The following is a 24,537-nucleotide window of genomic DNA, read 5'->3' on the forward strand; positions in this document are numbered from 1 at the left end:
TTAGTGACAGGTTTAGTTAGAAAGCTCTCCTTGTCTTGCATTGAAAAAAAAACAATAAGGAATTGCATCATCCTCTTACTCTAGCTTTTATTGCTCGTACCTTTTTAGTCTCTTTCTTTAGGACCCCGTCTTTTGGTCAAGGTGATCCCTATAGATATTTTCTTCTCATTTAGAATTTTCTCAAGCCTTGATTGTGAGGTCACCATTATAGATTGCAATTATGGAATTCAGTGGAACTTCATTTTTCTTACACGGTCAGAGGCCAGGAATAGCTGTGTTTTGAATAAGAAAATGGTCAACTATAAACTGCAGATGTCTGTAGAACAGTAGCTGTTCAATTGCACATTTTGGCTTACAAAAACCTTTAGTAATTGACGAGATGCAGTGTTCTGATGCATTATAAGAGCTTTCTGTCTTACAGTCTACACCCAAATCTGCCAAAGGCAGTGCAAAGAAGGAAGGCTCCAAACGAAAGATCAACATGAGTGGCTACATCTTGTTCAGCAGTGAGATGAGAGCTGTGATTAAGGCCCAGCACCCAGACTACTCTTTCGGGGAGCTCAGCCGACTGGTGGGGACAGAATGGAGAAACCTTGAGACAGCCAAGAAAGCAGAATATGAAGGTAAATAGAGCATAGGCACAACTATCTCAGCTTTGTAAGCAAGGGGGCGTTTTCAGCAGTGCACGAGCTTAGACAGGTTGAATCTCTTGTTCTTAGCACTTGCACATGAACTTTGTGGTGGGGCTGTCTCAGCGGTTTAAGTGTCAGCCTTGTCCCAGCTGAGCAATGCTGCCTCTGACTTGGCCTCTGATCCTAGCGTGGTGTTGTTTTTTTTTTTTTCCCAAAAATTTCAAATATTTAGCTGTTAAAAGAATTGCATGATTTTTTTTTCTTTCATTAAGTCCTGTAAGCACACATGTGTTGAGCTGGGGAATGATTGTACAAGGATGTTAGATACAATTTTAGTTAAAATCCATCTGAAACGGGGCTTTTAAAATCAGTGATCTTCCATTACGGCTCTTGACAAGCCATATAAACTCCAGGCTGAGGCTTGGCTGAAGTGCCTGGTTTTCTCCACCTTTCCTGGCCTGTGCTGCATTCATAACTACTTTTAAGGTACTTGGGTTCTCTTTGATAAAGCTCAACTGCCTTCATTTTCCTTTTACTCTATAATCAAAATTATTTGGGGCTGTGAGCTATCATTCAAGAATTTGGTGGTTCATAGCCATTAGGGACAGATACTTGATAGAGATTTTTTGTTCTTTTGTTTTTAAATATTAGGCATGACTTTAATAAGGAAATGAGTAGTAAACATTAGGTTAGGCAGGACTATTGCCCTCAGAGATATATTTTTTTCATTTGGAATTGTATGCAGTGCTTCATGTTGACAGTTTAAAACTCTCTCTCAACTGGCCACAGTGATCACCATTACCCTTCTTGACGGGGTCCAAACCCATTATTTTCCAACGAGCATAAATAAATTAATTATCAAGGCTGCCTCCTTTATTAAACTTTATGGAGTTTCCAAAGAAACTCCTTTTTTTAAAAAAAAGTTTACTCCTTTCATTTTTTATATAGTTGATTTTTAAAATTATATGACAGGCTTCCCCAAGGATCTTCTATAGAACCCTAATCCTACAAGATGTTCAGCCAGAAAACATCTGTGGCAAAAGCAGTTTGAGAAGCACTCCAAGCACTTTCTCTCTTGGAAACTTACAGTGCATATTGCCATATTAAAGTCTTTAAACCTGCAGTTAAGAGCCGATTTTTTTTCCACGTGGCATTTTCTGAAACTTGATCAGGTATTCATGTAATATCTGCTAATATCCTGAGGAACTAATATTTCACGGAACATTCTTTGAGAAATCATAGTCAGTTCTATAAGAACCTACAACCTTGGAGAGCTTTGGTATTTCTAACCACAGTAGAAGTTAAGACCTAGATATATCACTCAGTTGGAGGAGTGTTTGAAATGAAGCTCACATAGCTGTAAAGCCTGGTCCAGGACAAAATGAAGCCAGTACTGCACGGCTAGTTACTTAGAGTGTGAACAAGGGCGAGAAATGTGTCTGGAGATAACATAAAAGTAAAAATGCTGGAGCCAAACTGAAGGAAGAGTGAACGACTTCTGGGAAATTCTCCCAGATTCTAAGGGGAGTCTGAAATTCAGTGAGAACTTGGCGAGAAGAGTTATGTGACTCACCAGTGTCTGCCTGAGACACCAAGACTGAGCTTGTGGTGTTCTGACCCACTCAGTTCAAAACGCAAAGTTTGGAGTTTGGCTGACTTCATTTAATAATTTGAAAGACAAATCTTTTCTAAGACAGCCTAACTGGGCTCCTCCCAGAAAGAACCAACAGGTCCAATATTGCATCCCCAGGCCTGAACTTTTCCTTTTTCAACTTCATTTTTTTGCTCTCCCATTTTACTGTTTTCATTTGTGTAATGAAAATATGAGAACTTAATGTGGAGGTCTAGGTCATCAGTGTTTCGGTTTTTTGTTTGTTTGTTTGTTTTTTTAAATGCTAGTTCAAGGAAATGGGTTGTTAAAATGGCCTTTGTCCCTCACGCTCGCTGTACAGAGGATCTGTAAACTGGGACAGTGTAGTGAGTGATGACAAGTCTCTGCAGGTAACTGTCGCAGCCCAGGAAGCTTTGACTTGCTTGACTTTCACATTCTTACACAAAGGAGGACTGGAACCGTTGCTTCTCGATGCTCTTTAAAGCCATGTGACCGTGAGCTGTCTGCCCCCTCCTTCTATCAGCCAGCGGTAGCCTTTTGAATTCCATGTTGGAGGGTTAACGTGTGGCAGTTGGAGTTTGATGCCAGGAAATCAGGGCTACTGCTGGTTCTCTCTGTATTCTTGGACAAGTCACTATCTGTCTCCCAGTCACAATTTGTCCATGTGAAGAGTGGAAAGGATTTCCTATTTATGAAAGGTGAAGCAAAGTTAACTTTTATTGTGGGAGCTTTGGCAATGCACATTTCTAGAGTTCGCTGGTCAGTGTCCAGCCTTGCCAGCTCCTGAAAAGACTGGGAATTGTGATTGTTGGGGCTGCCGGCCATGGAGATGCAGAAAGAGTAGCTCCGAGGAGTGAGGGGTGTAGCGAGGATGTTCCACAGCCCAGAACTGGCACACAAGCTAATGCTTCTCTCGCATTTTGGATGAAATAAGTATGAAATCTGAAACTTTTGCTGATTTAGGAGGACTTATGGTCAGTATTGAACTCAGCTTCAGGAAACCTGGTTCTGTCCATAATTGTCCATTGCTTCATATGTGTATACATATTATTTCCTGCTTCTGATGACTGTAGCCTGGAGTATCATGCATTTTTTTCCCTTGGGGTTTATTAAACATGACCTCTTCACTTCATTAGAATGTACAAATTAGCGTTTATTTTCCTAAAACCTTGTGAAGGAGGCAGTAAGCTACTTTTCCCTTACAGAGTTAATTTTCTTCAGCTGCTAAACCCCATGACACTAATGACAAGAGTCCTCAAATCTTAGTAAAATTGGGTGCAACATATCAGGAAAATATAGTAAGTAACAATTGTGCCAAAAAAATTATAATGGGCCATGGAATTGCTTCATGTTGAAATTTTTAAAAAATTTGTAATGCTATTAATACTAGAATAATGGTAGCGCTTCTCATCTTCAGGGTGCCTTGTGAGATTAACCACGTTGGTTATGCTGGTGATGTTTTTAAATAAAATCTGTGCTTTCTGAATGTGTGTTGCAGTTTTAACATTCTTGAAATCTTTGCAGAGCAGTTCTCAAGATGGGATAGGAAAGCTGGACTCTAGGTTACCGAGTGAAATCGGCCCGACTCCTCCTGTGTTGAGACTAGTCATCTACTGTTCCTTCCATTGAGACAGAACTGTTGCCTGTGTTTTTTTTTTTGTTTTTTTTTTTGTTTTTTTTTAACTAGTCCTGTTGAATGCAATGGATGGTATTTTGAATTCCTGGGTTAAAAACAGAATTGAAAATCTGAAATGCCTTTACAGAGCGGGCAGCTAAAGTTGCTGAGCAGCAGGAGAGAGAGCGAGCAGCACAGCAACAGCAGCCGAGTGCTTCTCCCCGAGCAGGCACCCCTGTGGGGGCTCTCATGGGGGTGGTGCCACCACCAACACCAATGGGGATGCTCAATCAGCAGTTGACACCTGTTGCAGGTAAAAACAGGAGCTAAGACCATTTTTTTTTTCCACTTTAAGAAATTCCTTCATTTTTTTTTTTTTTTTTCCTCCGACGAGGAGTAGGCCATAGTCTCTAGGCTCTTCTCATGACAGATTCAGAGTTTGAATCATCCATGTTGTCCTTATATCGCCTTTTCCTTATGGGCAATGCCTCCCCTCTGCCCCAGAAATGGGCCCTGGGCCCAACCCTGGGAATTGGTAGAGAGCAGCTCTCCCCTGGCTGTGGGCATGGTCTGGCGATATTCTACCCAGACTGCTCTGGATAGAGTTCTACAGCAGAAAATATAAACAGACCCCAGATTCTGTTCTGGAGGGACTCCCAAGAGGAAACACAAAACTAGTCTTGATGATTTTCCCGTCTCATCCCAGTATTCAGTTTGCCTTGTTCTGCTGCAGCCATCCTTTAGAAGACTGACCATTTAAAAGGATTTTTGACAATGAATTGTAAATCCTATCTTGGCCACCAATGTGCATGACTGCTAAGTAGAATACAAAGTCCTTATTCAATTCATTGTGCCCACTCTGTAATGCTTTTCTATTTAATTACATTAAACTGCATTTTCTGTTAGTATCCCAGTCACATATTTTTCCAAAAAGAAAAGAAAATGATGAATGTGGTTTGCTTGTGTGTGTTGTCTCTGGTTCTGGTAGCCATGGCAAAATTGGCCATTCTTGAATTGAATATTCTTGTCTGACGTGTCTCCAATGAGAAGCCTGCAGACCACTTCTCAGGTCCCTCCTTCGTAATCTCTCTAAGCCTGGTGAGGTCCATTCAAGCTGTGTTTCTTCTTAAGCAAGCAGTCTGACCTCTTTGCAGGGAGTCCAAGATAGTGTTGTTCAAGACAAGCTCATTGGGTTGCTGTTTTTGTTTTCGCTTTTTTTTTTGCTTTTTAAGGCAGAGTAGCATAGGATAACTTTTCCATTGTTGCTCCTACCTTTTGTGATGGCAAGTTCTCAGATGCACTGTCGCTGAACTCAGCAGTTGCACTCGCCAAAGCACATCTGAATCATGGCTTTCAGTACTCTCAGTGTAACTGATGTTGATCTAACAAATCTCATAATCGCCTGCTCTATTCCATGGCCCATTTTGGTTAATGGGGTTCCAGAGGTGTTTAGAAATCAGACCTTAAACATGGGGACTTTGAAAGTTAGAATTCCCTCATTGACATTCTCTTTTGTTCTATTTGATGTGTGATATTCTAGCACTGTGCCCTTGACTAAAAAGCCCAGGGACACATTAACAAAATAAATTCAAACAGCTAAAAACATTAAAAAAAACAGCAGCTGCAGCATTTTAGCTCCCTGTTGGGGAATGACTTCATAGAACTCTGATGGGTGAGGAGGGCGGGCCCCCTTCCAGAAAGCCCCTGCTCCATTATTAAGCATATGGTGCCCAGACCTCTGGGCCATGGGAGTGCAGGGCAAGCATTCTCTACAGGAACCAATCTTTGGTCCACAGCAGGAATTTTGCAGCTAAGAGGGTGATTTTTTTCATGGGTTTACAGGTTGCATAGTGCCTGATTCTTAGCCTTGTTGATGTCTGAGACCAGCTTTGCTTACAAGCATTGAAGCTCATTTGAACACATGTGACTGGGATAATAAATGCCAAAGTACAGTTTAATGAAGACGAGTGTCATGTCTTTCTGTTCTTAATAATTTCTTCAACTACAGCCTGTGTAGGCTGCGTTCAGATGGGCTTTTGTAATTGAAAGCAAAGCCTCCTAACATTCTTAAATTCCCACCTACTTATCCCTAAAAACTATCTGGTGGTAATGGTTAAAAGACAGTTTGGTAGTGCTGTAAGATTATGATGTCTGTTCCTTACTCTCTGAACGCTACTTTAAGAAAAAGGAAATTCATAGTCCTAGTTTATGTACAGAGGTATTGTTATTTAAAACTTATTTTAATCATTTGTGTAATTGTAGGTTTCTCAGCTTAGATATGACCAATGAGGCAAGCTGAATCAATCTCAAGAGTTTTCAGTAATTTTATAGCTTCAAAGGACTAAAAATAAATACCTCTCAAACAGTTCCTCAAGGAAAGTCAAAAAGTAAAATTCTTAGAATCTACAGTTTTCCACTGTATCTAGAACCCCTCTATAATACAAAGAGAATTATATAAAAATGAGGTTTGGCACCAATTCCTCAACGCTCCCTTTGTGCAAGAAGCTGTGACCAAAGAGGATTGCATTTTGGGGGGAGCCTTGTGTTTTGTTCATTGTGATCATTTCAAATCCCAGAAAAAAATCAATTTGTTTTTCTTGATTAAAAAAATGTCATGTGGCTTTAAAGTTCTTTTGATAGGTGAGTCTTTGACATTTTGAAATTTTCTTCTTCCTTTCACTCTTTTTGCCAAACATACTTGTTTCTTGAAATTATTCCCTAGCTAGCAGAAAGTATTCTGTGTTGTGACGATGCACTTTGAAAATAAAGAAATGAAAACCTCTGTTCAGAGAAATTCTGTACCTCCTTTAAAATGTTCCCTGTTAACTGAAGGTCTATGAGGACATTTGTGTGCTTGGAGACAATGATGACAATTGGCATTTTCTCATGTCAGCAGAGCCTGATTCTCCAGCTGTTCCTCCTAAGGTCTGCGCACAAGCTGCTGAGTGACCTGGGCTTAGGTTGGCTTGGGGGGCGGGGAGGGGGGGAGGTTTTATCTTATCATGTTTGGAAATCTAAAGATGAAGCATCAGTCATTGTGATGACTCTTAGCTGTTCCCCAGCTCAGTTTCAAGCATGCTCCATTCTTACCAGCAGTGGTGGGGCTAGAAGGGAGGAGGAATGGACACAGAAATCTTGAAAACTTCTTGTCCACCTCCCCCCGTGCTGGAGAACCATGCTTTGTGATCAGGGCTGTGCGCCTCATTTCCTCCATTTCAGTTTCCCCTCATGTGTACCCGTGATAGGCATATGAGTGTGGGCATAGTGGAATGATGGGGTTTATACTGTTCAGTAGAATTGCAGTAGACAGAACTGGTCACTGTTTGAACAGCTTGCAATAATCATGACCTTGGGAAGGCTGTTACTACAACTCCTCTTTATTATTTAACTGAAAACATGCAGCGTATTTATCCCAGGGAGAATAACTACAAATAATAATATACTAAGTACTAATTCATCCAGAAATGTATTTCATATTTGTAATGTTTTATTTTGTTCATTATTGCAACAAAATAATTGCACTAATTGTTATATCATGCAGTACTAAGGGCGCTTTATTCATTAGTAGTGCATGTGGGGGAGGTTGTTATTACTTAGTTCATGTTGCATGTTAATGATGCATGTCTGAAATTTGTTGTGTCCTTCAAGGCATGATGGGTGGCTATCCGCCAGGCCTTCCACCTTTGCAGGGCCCAGTTGATGGCCTTGTTAGCATGGGCAGCATGCAGCCACTTCACCCTGGGGGGCCTCCACCCCACCATCTTCCGCCAGGTGTGCCCGGCCTCCCGGGCATCCCACCACCGGGTAAGAACTTCATTCTCATTCACTCATTAATCTCATCTTCATATTCTCTCTTTCCTCCCTCAGCCATTTGTTCCAGGAGGTACCTGCTGCCCATGTGGGCAGGCCTTCCCTCACTGAGAACCCAGGGATGTCAGCCGCAGGACCTGGCCTGTGTGTTGAGCAGGTGGCTCAGCACCTGTGCCCGTAAGCACTGGCTGCCTAGCAGCAGCACAGGGCACATGACAAGAAACTAGACTCAGCAGATGAGGGGGAAAGAGGCGTGCTCTGGAACCCCTCAAATAGTTCAGCATGTGCTCAGAAAGCAGACATAGCCTAGACAGTCATGGTCTGCTCTCTTGATCAGTGAATGAAGTTTCCCAGATGGCTAGTTCAGAGTCACATATGAAAAGCAGTTTTTGCTCCTGAGTCCATTTCTTCCTCTGGTTCAGTTCTTACCTCAAAGGGTCTTTTGTATAGAGTCCTTGCTCCATCTTTTGCTTTTCAGACAACACCTCCCCTCTAAGGGGATTGCAGAGTCGCTAATGTAGGACTCTTCAGAAACTCTTCAGTCAGTCCTTCTAGGAACAGACAGGATGGAGAGAAAGAACTTGCACTGAACTAGTTTTCTGTGTCTGAGTCCCCGAAGAAGCATGACATAGCATTTAAAGAACAGCATAGTCCACCCTGGTAACTGTAGACACTGGTTCGTCTGTCAGCAGAAGCCCAGAAGTTATGTCATATAGAAACATAAATGGAGTTCAGAAACAGGTACAGTTTTACTTTATAATTAGTTAGCAAATTGAAAGATTATTATGAAAGGAAAAATCACCAGTTCCCATCACATGCAAAAAAAAACAACTAATCCTTAGACATAATCTAGTTGGAGGGAAAGTGACCTTAGGATGACTTAGAATAGCATTTGATCTGTTACCTAAAATATTAGCTAAAGACCTGGCCCAGATGACAGAATATAGAAACATTAGATTTGCTTATAACAGTCTTGGCTGTACCAATCCCACGGCTATGAAGAGTTCCAAATGATGCTTCACGGGGTGTGCCCCACAGTACGTAGGGTGAGCCAACCTGGTGGCTTGGCCTAGCGTCTCCAGTGACACTCTGTGATGTGAGTGTTGCTTAGAGAATGGCCATAACTCCCAGAAATGTTTGATGCAGACCTAACCAGAGGAGGAAACGTGTGTGGGAGTGGGTATTTCATCATGGAAGTGGTGGACTATGAGTGAGTTGTTGTTGCAACAAGTGTCAGTCATAAAATGGGTATACCCCTGTGGCAGGTAGAGTTGGCTTTAATTCTGTGCCCTCTCCCCTTGGCATAGAGTGTCTGACTGAGAAGTCAGACGAGGCTGGAGGTGACCCCGAGGTGTGTGTGTTATTTGGTAAGACCCATACCTAAGTCCAGTACCCTCTAGGTAACTGGTCTTTTGATGGGTATTGGGGGACAGATGTCTCCCTTTCCCCCTTCTCCAGATTCTAAATGCACTTGAAGAAAGCCTAATATACCTGATGACAGGGAGACAGGGAAGAACCCCTCTTAGTGTCTACCCACACATGTCCGACCAGGCTTCAAGGAGAGGAAGTTTCATGAACTCCTTTGGTGAGTCAGCCCACAGTCTCACCAGTTGCCCTGTGGCATGGCATTTGTAACCAGGAAGCATAGGGGGTTGGTTGCTGATTTGTTTGTACTGCCCAGCAAAGATTGATACAGGCAGTTCAGGGAGCCCCCCAGTGTTGTGAAATATAAGGTGCGTGAGTGTCCTGGTGGGGTTGGGGGGCAGGGGTTAATAATATGTTGCTGCAACAGCAACTTACCCACTGCAGCCTCTTCACTCACTCACAAATAATTGCTAGGATCCTACTCTTATGATCCAGGTACCCTTCTGGGTCCTTGGAATATCAGAATCCCTGCTTTGTAAACAGAAAGTTTGTTTTCACTTATTATTTTCTCTTTAACAGATGTGTAATACTTCTTGATATTTAGCAATTCTGAACCTTAGAATAGTGAGTCAGTTCTGCCTGGTCGAAATAACACCATTTTGAATCCAGAGAAACTATAGAATACAAAGCTAGCACCTATTCATCCTTCTGTGCACCTAGCTGGACTTGTTTAAGGTTTAAACAACATCTCACCAGGGTTTTGGTTGTATTAATAGTTTGTTAGTTTTTAGCGAACTGGGTCCTTGCCTGTTTCTCTGTTTTCACTAGAAAATGGATGATCCTGAGATTAAAATAGCCCCAGATGCTAACTTTAGGATATCACATTATTATCAACCAGGACGTATGTGACAGAAATTGCTTGGAGGAATCACCAGGAGAAGTTTATACAAAGACCAAATGTAGTGAGACCATGGACTCTTTCTCTTTCCCTTTGTCATTTTGCATTTGCAGTGATAGCACGAAGAGCTGCCCTGTTTCCAGATGATCCCTTTTCAAAGTGCCGCTCTCTCAGAGGGCAGGGGCCCCTCTCTGCCAACATCAGTGACTCCAGTCAGAACCAGAGTGCTGATGGCCTGTGAGGGGACAGCAGGAATGTGCCTCCAGCCTTGACAAGGTCACTGAAGTGTGTACTTGCACAGCCTCTTCCCTTAGGTCCCTGCTGTCCCAACACACTGCATGCAGCTGAGCCTGGTTGCAGTGCTCTTACTGCTGAAATGAAACACAGGCTTCAGGTGCTAGAAACTGTGTTGTTGAAAGAAAAAGGCCTTGAAAATAGAGTTGTATTCTGACTATAGCTTACCTAGGGAAATATTCTCTGCAGAGTTCAAATTATTTTTCAGCTATGAGTAATTAATGTACATCTGACAAACTCTCCTAGCTTTGTATTTAGAATACCTAGAAAACAAAAGAACATGAATTTTCTATATGATGCTACATCCTGTTTTGGGTGCTTAGGGTTCCTGTCCACAAAGACTCAGGGCAGTGATCTTAGGTTTGAATTTTAAATGACATTTCTTATCAGACAGTTTTTCAGTCTTCTCATCCCAGAACCTCTAATTGTGCCTGTAATTCTGAATTACAGGTGTGATGAACCAAGGAGTGGCCCCTATGGTAGGGACTCCAGCGCCAGGTGGAAGTCCATATGGACAGCAGGTGAGCCTCCAAGTTGCATCTTCTAGGACTCAACAGAATTCAAGTTACCCTCTTTGTCAGAGCATGGGCTGAGTATTTCTACCCCCCTTACCATGTATCTGTGCTCTTTCAGGTAGGTGTTCTGGGGCCTCCAGGGCAGCAGGCACCACCTCCATATCCTGGCCCACATCCTGCTGCCCCCCCTGTCATACAGCAGCCCACAACACCCATGTTTGTGGCTCCCCCACCGAAGACCCAACGGCTTCTCCACTCAGAGGCCTACCTAAAATACATTGAAGGACTCAGTGCTGAGTCCAACAGCATTAGCAAGTGGGACCAGACTCTGGCAGGTAAGGAGAGGTCTTTCTGAAGAAGCCTTTCAAAATCTATGCTTTATCAAAGTCCTCTTGCTGTTATTGACATATTATAGGATAAGTATCCATTGTTCTTATACAGGCATACCTTGTCTTATTGCACTTTGCCTTATTGCACTTCTCAGATACTGGTTTTTTTTACAAATTGAAAGTTTGTGGCACCCCCATGAGCAAGTCTGTCAGCACCATATTTATAATAGCATGTGGCCACTTCGTGTTTCTGTGTTAACATTTTGGTAATTTCCACAATACTTCCAACTTTTTCATTATTGTTATAATTGTTATGGTGAATCTGTGATCAACAATCTTTGACATTACCATTATAAAATGATTACAACCTGCTGAGGGCCTAGATGATGGCTGATAGTTTTTATCAATATAGTCTTTTAAAAGTAAGGTACCCGTGTTGCTTTTTTATACCTGATGCTATATTACACACTTAATAGGCTACAGTATAGTATAAATGGAACTTTTACTTGCACTTGGGAAACCAAAAAATTAATGCAATTTGCTTTATTGTGGCGATATGGAACCAAACCTGAGGAAGGCCTTTTTAAGTAAAATGTATATATAGCTGAAGCATTTGCAGTTTTGTATATTGATATCACGTACTGAAAATGTTTTTTTTGTGTGTGTGTGTGTGCTGAGTTTCAAAGCTTCGTTTTATCATAAACACCAATGCTATCTCAATAAGTATATTCTGAATTTTTTCAACTATTTTTCAGGCATTTGGGCATGGCATAAATGCATTTGGGCAGATTAATAATTATTTCATCTTAATTTTAAAAAAGATAAAAATATTATTGGAAGACATGTTTCTAATCTATCAAGTTACTCATTTAGTTCACCAGGCTTAATATATTTTCAGTACATACTGAAATAACTTGCCAAGTTTCCAAAGAAATTCGGAAGTTTCTATCCATTCTTCAGGGGCTTCCCGGGTGGCTCAGTGGTAAAGAATTCACCTGCCAATGCAGGAGATGCAGGTTTGATCCCAGGGTCAGGAAGGTCCCCTGAAAAAGGAATGGTAACCCACTCCAGTATTCTTGCCTGGGAAATCTCATGCACAGAGGAGCCTGGCAGGCTATAGTCCATGGGGTCACAAAAGAATCAGACCTGATTTAATGACTAAACATCAACAATTCATTTTTCATTTCTAAGCCAGATTTGATCATTTGATTTAAGAGTAGTAGGTAGTTTTCCCTTTCGTCACGTTTACCTTTTTAGGAATTTCTGTTAGTATTAAAGAGGTTAAATATCACGAGTGCCTACAACAAAATACTAGTGGTCAGATCTTTTAGCTGTTCGTGCAACTCTTATGTTCCCACTTCTAGTAATTTTGTTACATGGTGCAGCTCTTGTGATTGTTAGAAATTAGATAATTTCTAAACTGTAAAGCATGAAATGAGACATCCTTGGCTAGGTTGTCTCATACCTAAGTAAAATAGTTTTCTAAAAACCAAGATGTCAGAGAATTCCCTGGTGGTCCAGTGGTTAGGAATCCAAGCTTCCTCTACAGGGGGATGGGTTCTATCCCTGGTCAGGAAACTAAGACCCCATGTCCATGTGGTGTGGCAAATAAGTAAAAAAATTTTTTTAAATAACAAGATGCCTATAAAACAATATATGAAATTTTCTGGGAAATATTCTACAGAGTTGAATTTCATAATATTTAATAAATAGCAAATGTTTCACGTTTCAATAAATCTGTCAGACTTTAGGACTGATGTTTATATTTCTCTGTCCACACTTCCATTTTCAGCTCGAAGACGTGATGTCCATTTGTCAAAAGAACAGGAGAGCCGCCTTCCCTCTCACTGGCTAAAAAGTAAAGGGGCCCACACCACCATGGCAGATGCCCTATGGCGCCTTCGGGATCTGATGCTCCGAGACACCCTCAACATTCGCCAAGCATACAATCTAGAAAACCTTTAATCACGTCAATTACGTTTCTTTTATAGAAGCATAAAGAGTTTTGTGGAACAGTAGCCATTTTAGTTACTGGGGGTGGGGGGAGGAAAAAAGGATGACAATTTTTATTGCATTTTACTGTACATCACAAGGCCATTTTTATATAAGGACACTTTTAATAAGCTATTTCAATTTGTTTTTGTTATATTAAGTTGACTTTATCAAATACACAAAGATTTTTTTTTGCATATGTTTCCTTCGTTTAAAACCAGTTTCATAATTGGTTGTATATTTAGACTCGGAGTTTTACCTTTTTACTTGTTGCCATAGAGCTGAAACCATCAGAGGTTTTGTCTTGGCTTGGGGTTTTTGTTTTTCATTTTTTTGGTTGGTATTTTTGTTTGTTTTTTTAAATAACAAACAAAATGGAAAAAAAAAAACCACATACAAAAGAGTTTACAGATTAGTTTAAGTTGACAATGAAATGTGAAGTTGGTCCTAGTTTACATCTTAGAGAAGGGGGGTGTACTTGTGTCTGTTTCATGTGCCTAAATATCTTAAGCCACTTTTGCAAAAACTGTTTCTTCCAGGTAAAGTAAAAGGTTAGTTACTTGATAGATATTTGACAGACATGGCACATCTGCTCTAGTAACTCAGAAATCTGAAGTTAGCTCTGTGCAGTCTTCTGTAGCTAGTGCATCTCTCCAACACCCGGAGGGAGAATGCACTTTTTCTTGCTCTGAGTTAGCCATCCGTAGTGTCAGTTATTTTTGCAGAACATGTGCACAACCCTGAATTATGTTTAGTCTTGGCAGGTAAGTTTAAGGGTACTCTTGATTTTTTTATAATGAATTCACAATTTATGCCTATACATGTTAAGACGATTTAAAACTTCAAATCTCTTACACTGAAACAATGGAAGTTCATCTTGAAGAAAGTATTGAGGTGTGCTGGAGGGTGATTTATTAAACATAACACCTAACCTAACTTAAGGAAGGGAGTGCATTAACTGGATATGGGCTGTTTCAGAAGCATAATTGTAAGAGGCTGAATTGCCTGCATATGCAAATATGTTTTAGTATGCTTTATTTCCTCATCAAATGTGGCTTTTTTTTCTTTTTTCCTCCAGAGTTTCAGGTTGTAATTCTCAACCAGAAGTTTAAGATTTTCTGAAATAATTTTAAAATGTAGCTTGTGCTTTTGAATTTCAGAAGGGACTCATAATTTCAGAAAATGTTCACTAAAAAGACCATTATAGATCCCAAACACTTAGGTTTGATGACCCTGTCTCTCTTGTATGATCCTGGAAAAAAACAATTGGAGGCAATATATAATGCTCAGACAGGTAGAAAGCATCAAACGTGGAACAGTATTTCAGTCACCATTTTTGAAACCTGCTTTCTTGTAGCAAGATGGTTGCCATTGTAGCGAAGCTTCCACTGCTATTTGTAAATTGAGTGATTCTCAGAGGATACTTTTTTCTTTTAATCTGGTATAAATCAATACCTGGATATTTAATCACTATTCTTACTAAATCATGCGGACAAAAGAGTGCAGAATGGAAAAAAGTCTCTTTGTATCTAGATACTTTAAATACAGAAGGTCCTTGTATCTTAATTGCCTATAGTCAACCACTGGATCTCAATTTGCATCAAGTATTTTAAATAATTCTGAATTTTAGGAAATGTTTTGCAGTAATATGTCAGTACCTTATTGTTCAGCTGAATCAGATAAAGAAATCTTCAGTTCCTGGTTATTTGGGCCATTTCATCATGGACTGTATAATACAATCAGATTATTTTATTTCTAGGCATCCTTGAATTACACCAAAGAACCTGAAATTTAATTTTGGTTAAGTTATTTATTTATTTCATGCACCCATCTTATTTCCCTTTTTAAGGTCTGGAAGAGACTTCTTTTGGGAAGCCTCTAAAAACTCTCCACTGTGGGCTGTGTGGGCAATGAAGCCAGAGCACTCCTCCTCCAGGCTCTTCCCCAGGGTCTAGAGGCGCTGTAGGAACGCAGATCAGCCAGGGGCTTCCCTAAGGCAGTGCGGAGCCGGGCCAGAGGGCCACGAGGCAGGCCCTAAGTAAGTGTTGTTGTTGTTGTTGTTTTTAAACTCTATGTATTTATTTTAGAATCATGTCCTTCTGTATATTGACTTGGAGAATATCAGTTAATATTTTAGGATATAAGATTTGAGGTCAGCCATCTTCCAAAAAGAAAAGAAAAAGAAAAAAAAATGTATGGACTTAAAAGGTACATGTGAACTATACATTTTTTTTTCCATGAGCTTTAGGAACCGTAGCGATATGGCTTAGAAAGTATAATAGACTAAATGTTTTCAAAATGTAAGTTCATGTGGAAAAGAATTTTGTTTATGTGGGGGGAAAGACCTATAGGTATAAAACAGTATGTCAGCTAACTGATTTAAAAGGCCTTGAATTGCTTTGTTTTTTGAACCGCCCTCCCCCTTTTCTTCCTATGAGGAAGAATTAAGAGGGGACTCTTTGTGTAAAATCTCCAAATTGGTGTTGTTGACTTTTGAATTTGAACATTTTCAGACCTGATTAAAACTTGGTTTATTCTAACTTCTGTATCAAAAAAGGTTCAAGTGGTAACTAGTCTTATAATATGTATGTATCATATGTTTGTTCATCTAAAGCTTTTTAATCCAAATAAAAATGGAGTTTGCAAAGTGATTGGGATTAACCAGGTTTGGTTGTTCTGTTAAAGCTTGTGTCAGACAGATGTTTAGTTTCAAGCAGGTTTAATTCCTGCAAACTTTGATTTTATGCTGACAGGGATACGGCTGCCAGTTTAAAGGAAAAGCACTCCTCAGGTACAGGCAAAAGTCAGTGTCCAGACCCTGGTCTAGGGCTCAGGCTGCATTAACACAGAAGCCGAGTATAATCACGCCGCAGCCTGATGTGCCCATGCCACACCTCTCAGACTGACAGGGATTCCTAACATGTTCTCAGCAATGCAGGGTGAAGTTAAAGTTGCAGAGGGAGTTGTTACTGATGGTGGAAGGTAAGGAAGCATGTCCTGTATCATAAATCAGTGTAACCCATTTCAAGTAGATGTGTGGCCAGAGGAGACAAGTGGCCCAGAAATATTTTTATCATGCTTATAAGCTCCTAAAAAATGGCCATACTTTTAACAGAAGGTGTTGGTAAAATCAACCAACTGTTCTCCTCTAATATCACTTTGCAAATCCCTGTGGTTCTGTTCTCCTAAGAGTTTAGGGCTGTACTGCCATCTGTGGTCACGAACATATTGTGAATGATGGTTGATGTATAGTTAAACATTCCAGCTACATACTTTGAGCAATACTGCCAAGTATTACTCTATTCCCTTTTCATTCAGAAGTCTGATAGGTCAGCTGAATGAAAGTTCATACCTGAACAAATTAATAGACTGTATCCCCCAAATAGATGTAGAATGCACATCTTGTGGATTGTGCATAAATGCGTGAAGACTAAAGCACATGCATACTTTATTAGGAGAGAAGTTGTTTTGGAAAACACCATGGTCTAAGTGGGTTTTTTTTGTTTGTTTGTTTTAAAGAAAAGTAACTCAGTGTGAAAAATTCAAACTTCTAAAAACAGATTAATTGAATTGCTGTAACTTCAGAGATGCAGGCAAGATTTCCAAAACAGGACTGCTAGAGGAACACAGATAGCCCTCCCTTATTGAGTATTTACGCTGTGCCTGGGTCCTTTCCCTATCCATTCAGATGATAAAGTGAAGCTCCAAAGCCCAGGTAGTTCCCCCAGCACCCCAGTGGCCGTGGACTTCTAGCGGTAAATGCTAGTTAGATTTTTGTCATCCTAAAGTATCCTGGTTTTTTAAATGTAAGTTCTTTGTCAGTGTAGTTCGCAGTAGGGGGCACTGCACTTCTGTAAGCTGCTTATAAGAGCATTGCTCTTTAAACTCTTAAAGCTCCCTTAAATAACTCTAGTGTCTGATAAGTGCATAGTCATATTCCTTTAGTAGAAGGCTGAAAAAAATTGAGGCAAAGTTAAAAGCCTGCACAATGGTTTAACAAAAATTAGTTCTGTAGCATCCAAATTAATGTGCTTTGAAAGTATCTTCAATTTAATACAGTAATTGCTTTGCTAGTCTACTTCCCTTGCAGTCATTGTTGTGTCATCCTCAAAGGTTTGTTGTCTTAAATAAATCAGCACTCCAATACTTATATTTAAAAAAGATGATGAGGAAAACTCTAGGGAAGTTACGCACGAATTTCAGACTGGAGATTGTTTCTGGGATGGAAGCGGGAAGGAAACCACAGCAGACACAGAAGGTAGCTGATGGTTCTATTAGCATTTACAACTTCTCTTTGTAAAAGGTATGTATGTACAAAGTATTAAACTTCTAAAACTGGGGCCAGGGGAAAAAAATGGAGTTAGGCCACAATTTAAATGTATTGTGCAAGTCCGATCATTAAAATAACCGTAAGGTTTAGGGTCACCAGGAACTCTTGTGACAAAAGTGCAAATGAAGACTACCGCCCCCCCCCCCCGGGTGCTATTGGTCATCACTGGTCTTCATACTCAAGCCATGTCTGAGCAGTGTCTCAGTAGTGCTTTAATGAGATGAGTGGTGAGTGGCTATTTATTTATACTAAATTGGTTCTAACATAAATGAACTGACTTAAATTTCTTAGAACAATGTATTTGTGGCAGAGATCTTTAACCTGATAATACCTGTGGCCTTAAGCATCAGCTTCTTTATTCATGAGTGAATAGGTAGAAATGATTTTGCAACTTAGTCTTCTTTAATATTTAGATTTTTTTTTGTTTGAAAAGATATTGGATGTGGTTATCCAAGCCTGGAAAGACGCCTTTGCTTTTCTACCACCTGATCCAAACTTTTTCTGGGTCAGATTGCAAACTCTCCCTGTAGACTGAGCCTCTGATTTAACTCAAGTCTGTGGTTGCTCAGTGCAGTGAAGATTCACTTTTTGGGGGAAGGAGCAGTGTCTTCAGCAGCTGGATGAAAGCAGCATCTTCCTCACAGAGGGTAGTGAAGCCTGTTGGTCCCCAGTCCTCACAGAGGTCCAGCCCTTGATGTTAGTGGAGTCAAACAAGGGAAGGGATTATTGGTGTTCACAACAACGCGAGTAGGGTGTGTTTGCATTCTAGCAAAATGTTCACCAATTGGTAGCTAGCAGAAATGCAATCTGCATAGTCATCCTCGTTTAAATGACCCTGCAGTAGAGACCTTACTTTCATTCATATTAAATTTGAGTTCAGCAAAAAATTAGGTTATACCTGGTTGCCTAAAACAAAGGACTTCACAATTTAGGGTACACTGAAAAGCATCCTGATTCATCCTTGAATTGTTTAAGAAATGTTTCACGGACTAGATTCCGTTGTTTCAGTAGGAAAAAATTTTCACACAAGTGACTTGGGAAGTATTCAAGCAGGGACAGGAAAACTATAAAAATTGTTTATAAAGGCAGTTCTGTGTAAGAACAAGAGACCTGAAAAATACATTTTAAAAGGAGTTGAAAGCAGTAGTAAAGTTTCATATTTACTTTATTGACTGCTGAAGTTCAGTCTCTGATGCATCTTGCAGCCTTCTCTGATACTGTCTTTCTGAGGCTTTTCTGCGGTAGACGTCATCTGTATCAAACAAAGATTTGATTTAGATTTTTAAGAAACTAAGGAATTAAAAATACATATCTGAGTAATTTAACCAGTAGCCTAGATCTATCACCTGAATCTCAACAATAATGTTTAATGCCAAAATCAACTTAAAACATGACTTGATTTAAATGACAACTATGTTAAAGTTCTCAATAGCACTGTCAGAGTCAGTGTCCTCAAAGACAAGGTCATGTCACAGCACAGCTCTTAGCAATTTCACTTCTCTCTGAAATCATCTGTCTTAACTGTCCTCTCTTAGGCACTTCCAGCCCTACAGCTCTCTGCTGCTCCCTCTGTCACACCCAGGAACTCAGGGCAGGGAGGTGAGGGCAGTCTCCTTGTTCTCAGCTGCTGCTTCTCCACCCTCTTCCTCTGGGGCCTTGCCATTTGCCACCGCCTGCCCTGGCATCTGCCATCCGTCACTACCCTTCAGTCTCTGAAAATGCTGGCATTTAGCTCAGGTTCCTTGACCCTGTCCTGTGCCATCTTCCCAGGTGACACCACCCCCAACAGATAGGAAGCAATAGCCCCCTTCATCTACCTGACTTCTCAGCTTGCAAGTTTCCTCTGAAGTAATGAATTCATTCTGTTCTAACCACAACCTCTACTCCCTTTCTAGCAGCCTTTCTGTCCTTGGATTTTGACCAACTTCCTCAGCTCCTTGTTCTCTCTTCCTGCCCAAACCAGCTGAAATTCCCTCTTATTAGTACCAGCTTGATACACCTTCAAAACCCCAACTACAGATTGATGCAACTTCCTTCCTTCTCCATGCCTCACTCTGCTTGCTATGCACTGTGAGTGTTGTACCTAACTGGGTCCATGTTGCTTCAGCCATGGCCCTGACCCTACTCTGCTCACCCCAAATGGCCATGAACTCTTTCTGCACAGAGAAAAGTCATCAGTAAAGAACTCTTCCCACTGACTTCCAAGGGCTACTCTGCCTTGCTCAGATCCCATCCTCCCACCTTCTCAAGGGCCAGGGTATATCCAGCCTCCCTCCACCTGCTCTGTCCTGATCAGTATTTGCATATCTTCAAGTCTTTCCTTGTAGAGGAGAGACAGCTTACCTCCCACCCACTTAGTTGAACTTCCTGAACCGCCTGTCTTCTATGATAAAATACCCTTCTTGTTTCCCTCCTTGCCTCTCTGGCCACTCTCAGTCACCCTTAAAAAGTTAGGGCTTAAACTCTACTTTCATCACAATCTACATGTGAGTGACCCACTAACCTAGATCTAAGACCTAGATCTGCCTTCTATCTATCTATCTATATATAAAACCATATATACTTTATTCACTTCTATCTATATAACCATCTCCCCCTCAGCATATGCAAGATGGAGCCCAGGACTGTTCTGCTTATGTTCCCCCCTGCCCCAGCTGTCCCACCAGAAGCCTCCATTCCTCATCTCCTGAGTCCACTCAAACACTAGATCCTTGTCAGTACTGCCTCTGGAGTGTCAACTGTACCCACTTGGCATCTCACCCTAGTCTAGACCACCATTCCAAACCTGGACAACCATACAGCCTAAGTCTTCCTGCTAGTTTGCCCTCCACAAAAAGTCACTCACCACATATGTTCACCTCCTGCTGCTTAAAACTCTTCAGTGCCTTGGGATACAGTCTTGGTTCTGTGGTCCCTTTGTGGCCCCTCCAGGCACCTTTTCAACCACGCCATCCCTCACGCTGCTCACCTGCTTCAGTCCCTCAAACACAGCATACTTGCACACCAAGGCCCCCAAGTTTGCTCTCACCACTGGCAGAGGACACTTGCAACACCACAGATGTTTCCCTCATCCGGCTGACAATCTTTGGGCATCCCTGATGTAACTCCTCCAGGCAGCCTTCCCTGCACCACCTAGTACAGTTCAGGTGCCCCACCCAGGAATCCCATGCTCCCCCCTCCTTTGCCCTCACAGAATTGATCACACTTAATAGTAATTGAATGATCTGTCTCCCATTAGTGTTGTTTTGGGGTAGGGAGCCCTTCGCCTTATTCTGTCTTCTCATCGGTGGTCATTAAATATTAATGAATGGATGAACAGAAGGATTAAGTATCTTTAGAAACCACTAATTTTTTTTTTTTTTTTTTAATGAGTGTTGGCAGTTCACAAGTGATCATGTTTCTGGAGAGGGAGAAAGGAGAAAGGACCTAGGAGTTAGGGAAGTCTTTCTGGAAGAGGAACTAGCCTGTCCAGAGCTAGTGCTCAGCAAAGCAATGCCAGGCACTCTGTTTACAGTGTTTGCCCTTGGTACCCATGACTGTGGCCTATAAAGTGAAAGTGAAGTCGATCAGTCGTGTCCCACTCTTTGGGACCCCATGGACTGTAGCCTATCAGGCTTCTCCGTCCGTGGGATTTTCCAGGCAAGAGTACTGGAGCGGGTTCCCATTTCCTTCTCCAGGGGATCTTCCCGACCCAGGGATAGAACCCGGGTCTCCCGCACTGTAGGCAGACGCTTTTACCCTCTGAGCCACCAGGGAAGCCCAAAGACAGTGGTATTTAAGCGGGGCAGACCAGCTCCCTCTAGGGTTTGGACGTGCCAATTAGGAGCATACACATATCCTTCTATCCTGCTTCTAGATGCTGTGGGCAAGTCTATTCCTTAGGCCCAAACAGTGTCACTGGCAGGCTTGAAAGGACAGCGTCCAGAGTGCAGTCACGTGCCCTCCCATCTAAGTGAAGGGAAGGTCTCAAGGTTGGACAAAATGGTTCCGTTGCCGCCTCCTGCTTGCTTGAAATGAAACGGAGGCTGCTGCACCCCTACTTACAAAAGGTCTCCTGGCCCACGCGCACTTTAATCATGATCCACTCCATCGTTCCTCCGAGGACAAAAAAGAAGGGCAGGAATCTGTAGACGCCGAGTCGCTGCTTCCCGGGCACCCGCTGCAGAACCCGCCTCACCTGGGCCCTGGAAAACATGCCGGACATAGGTCGTTGGAGAAGGGTAAGGCGGAACGAAGGCTGGAGCGCCCGGATGAAACCAAAGCCGCCCTGCCCGTCCTTGCTGAGTCCGACGGCCAGGTTGCCTTGCAATCCAGGTTTTGTACCGCCTCCACGGAGGTGAACAGAGGAGCCAGAAGATGGTAAGGAGCCGGGCGCTGAGCTCCCGACCCAGAACCAGGGGCGCCTCCACCAATAAGGGTGAGGCGGGGCGCGCGGGTCCACCAATCAGAATGTGACGGAGTGCGCATGCTCGGTGAGGCCGAGCCCAGGAGGCGCAGACACTCCAGCTCTTGGAGGTAGGGCGGGCCAAGGGGCGGGACCTCCCACGTGGCGTCGGCCGGGCCCCGCACCCTGCCCGCCCTTGTGCAAGCTGGTACTCAAAGAGTTGGCGGCCGCGCCCCCTACTCTGCCACCGCCATCTTTTCTCTTAAAGTCCTAAGAGAAGTGATGACGCTCACTGATGTACTACTAAACGTGTACTGTACCATGCTCTAAAATGCAATCACACAACGCCTTGCATTTATTTCGGGACCGTGACTGATGCTTAGACTTCTAAAAATAACAGGATTTGAGATGCACTGTTGAAAGCTGAACCTTAGGCTGACAAAAGTCTAAGTAAGCATCTTGTGGCAAACAACTATAACATTAATAAAAAGTATCCTGTATGGGGCACTTACCGTTATTCCCATACTATTAAACAATCTAAGAACATCAAATGAAAACTTAGAATCAATAAAAGAGTTTAGTAATGTAGACACAATATATAAAAACAGGCTGGAAAAGAAATCAAGCAGCAACTCTGGAGGGTAGCAGGACCAGCCGCTGAGCTGCCAGGCCCAAGCTGCTATCTGGATAACCTGCCTTCTCCTGGGGCAAACCCTACCAAACCATGTACACACACCAGCTTGGTGCCCATTCTGGCTTTTCTAGGTGGCTCTGCGGGCTGGACGCCACAGAGCGCCCATCTTCCGCCCAGACGAGACTTATAGGTGGACAAACCCCCAGCACACACCTAGTTCACTGGGGCCCTGGGGGTGGGGGCTGCACTCACCTACCCCCATGGGCCCACCTATGGCCTCCATTATCCTGTGCCAGCACTTGTCACATGACTGGCACTGTAGGTTCTCAGTCAAGGGGCGGGGAATGTACGCACACCCTTAGAGCCGGCGAGGCCACCACGGAGAGCACCTCAAGGAAACAGTGTCTAACTAGCCAGCTCTCCACCGACAAGGCCCCAGGTGCAGGGTAGGCCTGCTCAAGGTCCAGTACACGGATGTTTGAGGACTCAGAAAAAGAATCTGAGTGAAATAAACGCGGGTGGAGAGTGGTTCCCATCAGGAAAGAGTAATTTCGTTGGAAATCCTGTTGATAGTGCTAGAAGAGCATGAGGGGTCCGAGTGGGTAAGCGAGGAGTGCTGCGGGTCTGTGCGGCCATTTGCTGAGGTAGGAACCAGGCAGGCGCAGTCAGCCCTGGCCCACCGCCTCGCTCCAAGTTAATAGGGTTCACCTGTGTGAGCACAGACCGGCGAGAGAAGGGGCCGCTTTAGCGGACGTCGGCTGCATTGCGCGTCCCGAGGTCTCACCCAGGGTGGGGCTGGCACCAAGGAGCGCGCGGGAAGGACTCTATTCTCTAGGTAAGTTAGTGAAACGGACTGGCAGAGCCAGTCATGGGCGGGAGGCGAGGAACAGTACCCCTGGCTTCAGAACTGGGGGAAGGGGCGGAGGATCTGAGGTCTGGAAGACAGAAGGTGAAGGGGCGGGAGGACCCAGGAGCAGAGAGGGAGAAAGAGGACTGGGGGGCCCAGGTAGACCCGCAGCACTCTGGCCCTTTCCTTTCCGAGCCTGGGCCGTCCGGAGCCTCGCGGGGACGGCCGTTCTTAGGTATTCCGACCTCCCAGCAGGAGGACAGAAAGAGCCGCCATGGCCTCAGCAGATACCGCAGGGGGGTGCAGACTTCTGGACCTCTCGGGAGACTGGGGGAAGGGGCCCGGCAGCCCGCCCCGCCCCGCCCCGCCCGGGACCTCCCGCCCCGCCGGGGCTGAGGGGCGCGCCCATTGGCGGCCGGGCTCCGCGCGCCGCGCCCATTGGCCGGCCGCCGTGAGGGAGCACGAGGCCACCGTGGCGGGCGCGCAGTCGGAGGGGCGGCGGACTGGCCTGAGGGCCCAGGGCTGCGCGGTCGGCGCGCAGCGGGCATGGCGGGTGCGGGGCTGCGGGCAGCCGCTCGGCGCTGGCTGCCGCGCCGAGACCACGGCGGGCCGCGAGCCGCCTCGTCCTCGCCCTCCTGCCCTGGTTGCGGCCCCCCGGGTCCCGGCGCCCACTGCCCGGGCGCCCCGCGCTCCGCGCCCGCCCCGGCGCCGGCTGGCGGCGCCGCCGAGCCTAGCGCACACCTGTGGGCTCGATACCAAGAGATGCGGAGACTGGTGCACGGTAAGTGAGCCCGAGCGGGAGGAGCGTCGGGTGTGTAGCCCGAGCGGCGGCAAGCGCAAGCCCGGGCGACGGACTGGACGGACCGAGCTCCAAGGCACCGCTCGCGAGTCGTCCGGGACACGCCGTCCTCGGGGGAAGCGCGGTGGTGGGGCTCGCCTGAGCTCCTGAGCCTCGAGGCCCGGCTGCCCTTCGGGAGAGACTCCGGCGGGTGGTCTAGGGGACGCTTGGAGGCGGGTGGGCGCTCGGTTTGTTCCTCCGCCGGTTCTCAGTACCTCCGGGGTTCCTGGAGCGGCCGCCGGAAGGCGGGACTCCGCCGTCTTTCCTCAGAGTCCCGCCGAAGCGGAAACGCCCCCAACCCCTTGTTCTCCTCGGGGCCCTTAGTTGGGGCGGGAGTACTGGGGACAAAGCCAGCCAGCCGGCGGCGCTGGCCGGAACGGACTCGGAGGGACTCTCGACCCAAAGATGCTGACTGGACTCTTCGGACGCCTCTAGAGTCCGG

The 24,537-nt window shown here is 44.1% G+C and overlaps 3 protein-coding genes across 39 annotated transcripts in view; 2 read left to right on the forward strand and 1 right to left on the reverse strand.

Annotated features, from left to right (window-relative positions):
• The window catches only part of PBRM1 (polybromo 1), a 104,720-nt gene extending 89,007 nt beyond the window's left edge, over window positions 1-15,713 (forward strand). For 12 of the 36 annotated variants that reach the window (XM_081525082.1, XM_081525083.1, XM_081525084.1 and 9 more), the window contains 5 exons: window positions 422-623; window positions 7,508-7,663; window positions 10,677-10,747; window positions 10,860-11,076; window positions 12,863-15,713. In XM_081525082.1, the coding sequence (XP_081381208.1) occupies window positions 422-623; window positions 7,508-7,663; window positions 10,677-10,747; window positions 10,860-11,076; window positions 12,863-13,035 (819 nt within the window). In that variant the 3' untranslated portion in view covers window positions 13,036-15,713. Of the gene's footprint in view, window positions 1-421; window positions 624-4,007; window positions 4,173-7,507; window positions 7,664-10,676; window positions 10,748-10,859; window positions 11,077-12,862 lie in introns of all 36 variants that reach the window. The other 24 variants (XM_081525067.1, XM_081525069.1, XM_081525068.1 and 21 more) reach the window with 3 other exon arrangements.
• Window positions 15,714-16,493: 780 nt separating this feature from the next.
• UQCC5 (ubiquinol-cytochrome c reductase complex assembly factor 5) lies at window positions 16,494-21,787 on the reverse strand. Its single transcript, XM_081525137.1, has 3 exons — window positions 21,437-21,787; window positions 18,557-18,644; window positions 16,494-18,082 (listed from the first exon to the last, which is right to left on the reverse strand). The coding sequence occupies exons 1-3, from the start codon at window positions 21,594-21,596 to the stop codon at window positions 18,067-18,069; spliced, it is 264 nt and encodes an 87-aa protein (XP_081381263.1). The 5' UTR covers window positions 21,597-21,787; the 3' UTR covers window positions 16,494-18,066.
• Window positions 21,788-23,740: 1,953 nt separating this feature from the next.
• NT5DC2 (5'-nucleotidase domain containing 2) overlaps window positions 23,741-24,537 on the forward strand; it is a 54,752-nt gene continuing 53,955 nt past the window's right edge. For both annotated transcript variants that reach the window (XM_081525140.1, XM_081525141.1), the window contains exon 1: window positions 23,741-24,038. In XM_081525140.1, coding sequence (XP_081381266.1) covers window positions 23,804-24,038 — 235 coding nt within the window. In that variant the 5' untranslated portion in view covers window positions 23,741-23,803. The remainder of the gene's footprint in view (window positions 24,039-24,537) is intronic.

This window comes from Giraffa tippelskirchi, chromosome 9, assembly GCF_054371585.1.
Source record: "Giraffa tippelskirchi isolate mGirTip1 chromosome 9, T2T-mGirTip1v1.2.pri, whole genome shotgun sequence".
Classification (NCBI taxonomy): Eukaryota; Metazoa; Chordata; class Mammalia; order Artiodactyla; family Giraffidae; genus Giraffa; species Giraffa tippelskirchi.

Excerpts from the sequence above, each read along its gene's own strand:
- UQCC5 (XM_081525137.1), bottom strand. The coding sequence starts at position 21,596 with ATGTCCGGCATGTTTTCCAGGGCCCAGGTGAGGCGGGTTCTGCAGCGG. Across the intron at positions 18,645-21,436 it reads CGTGGGCCAGGAGACCTTTT|ATGACGTCTACCGCAGAAAA; the intron begins GTAAGTAGGGGT and ends TGTTTGATACAG.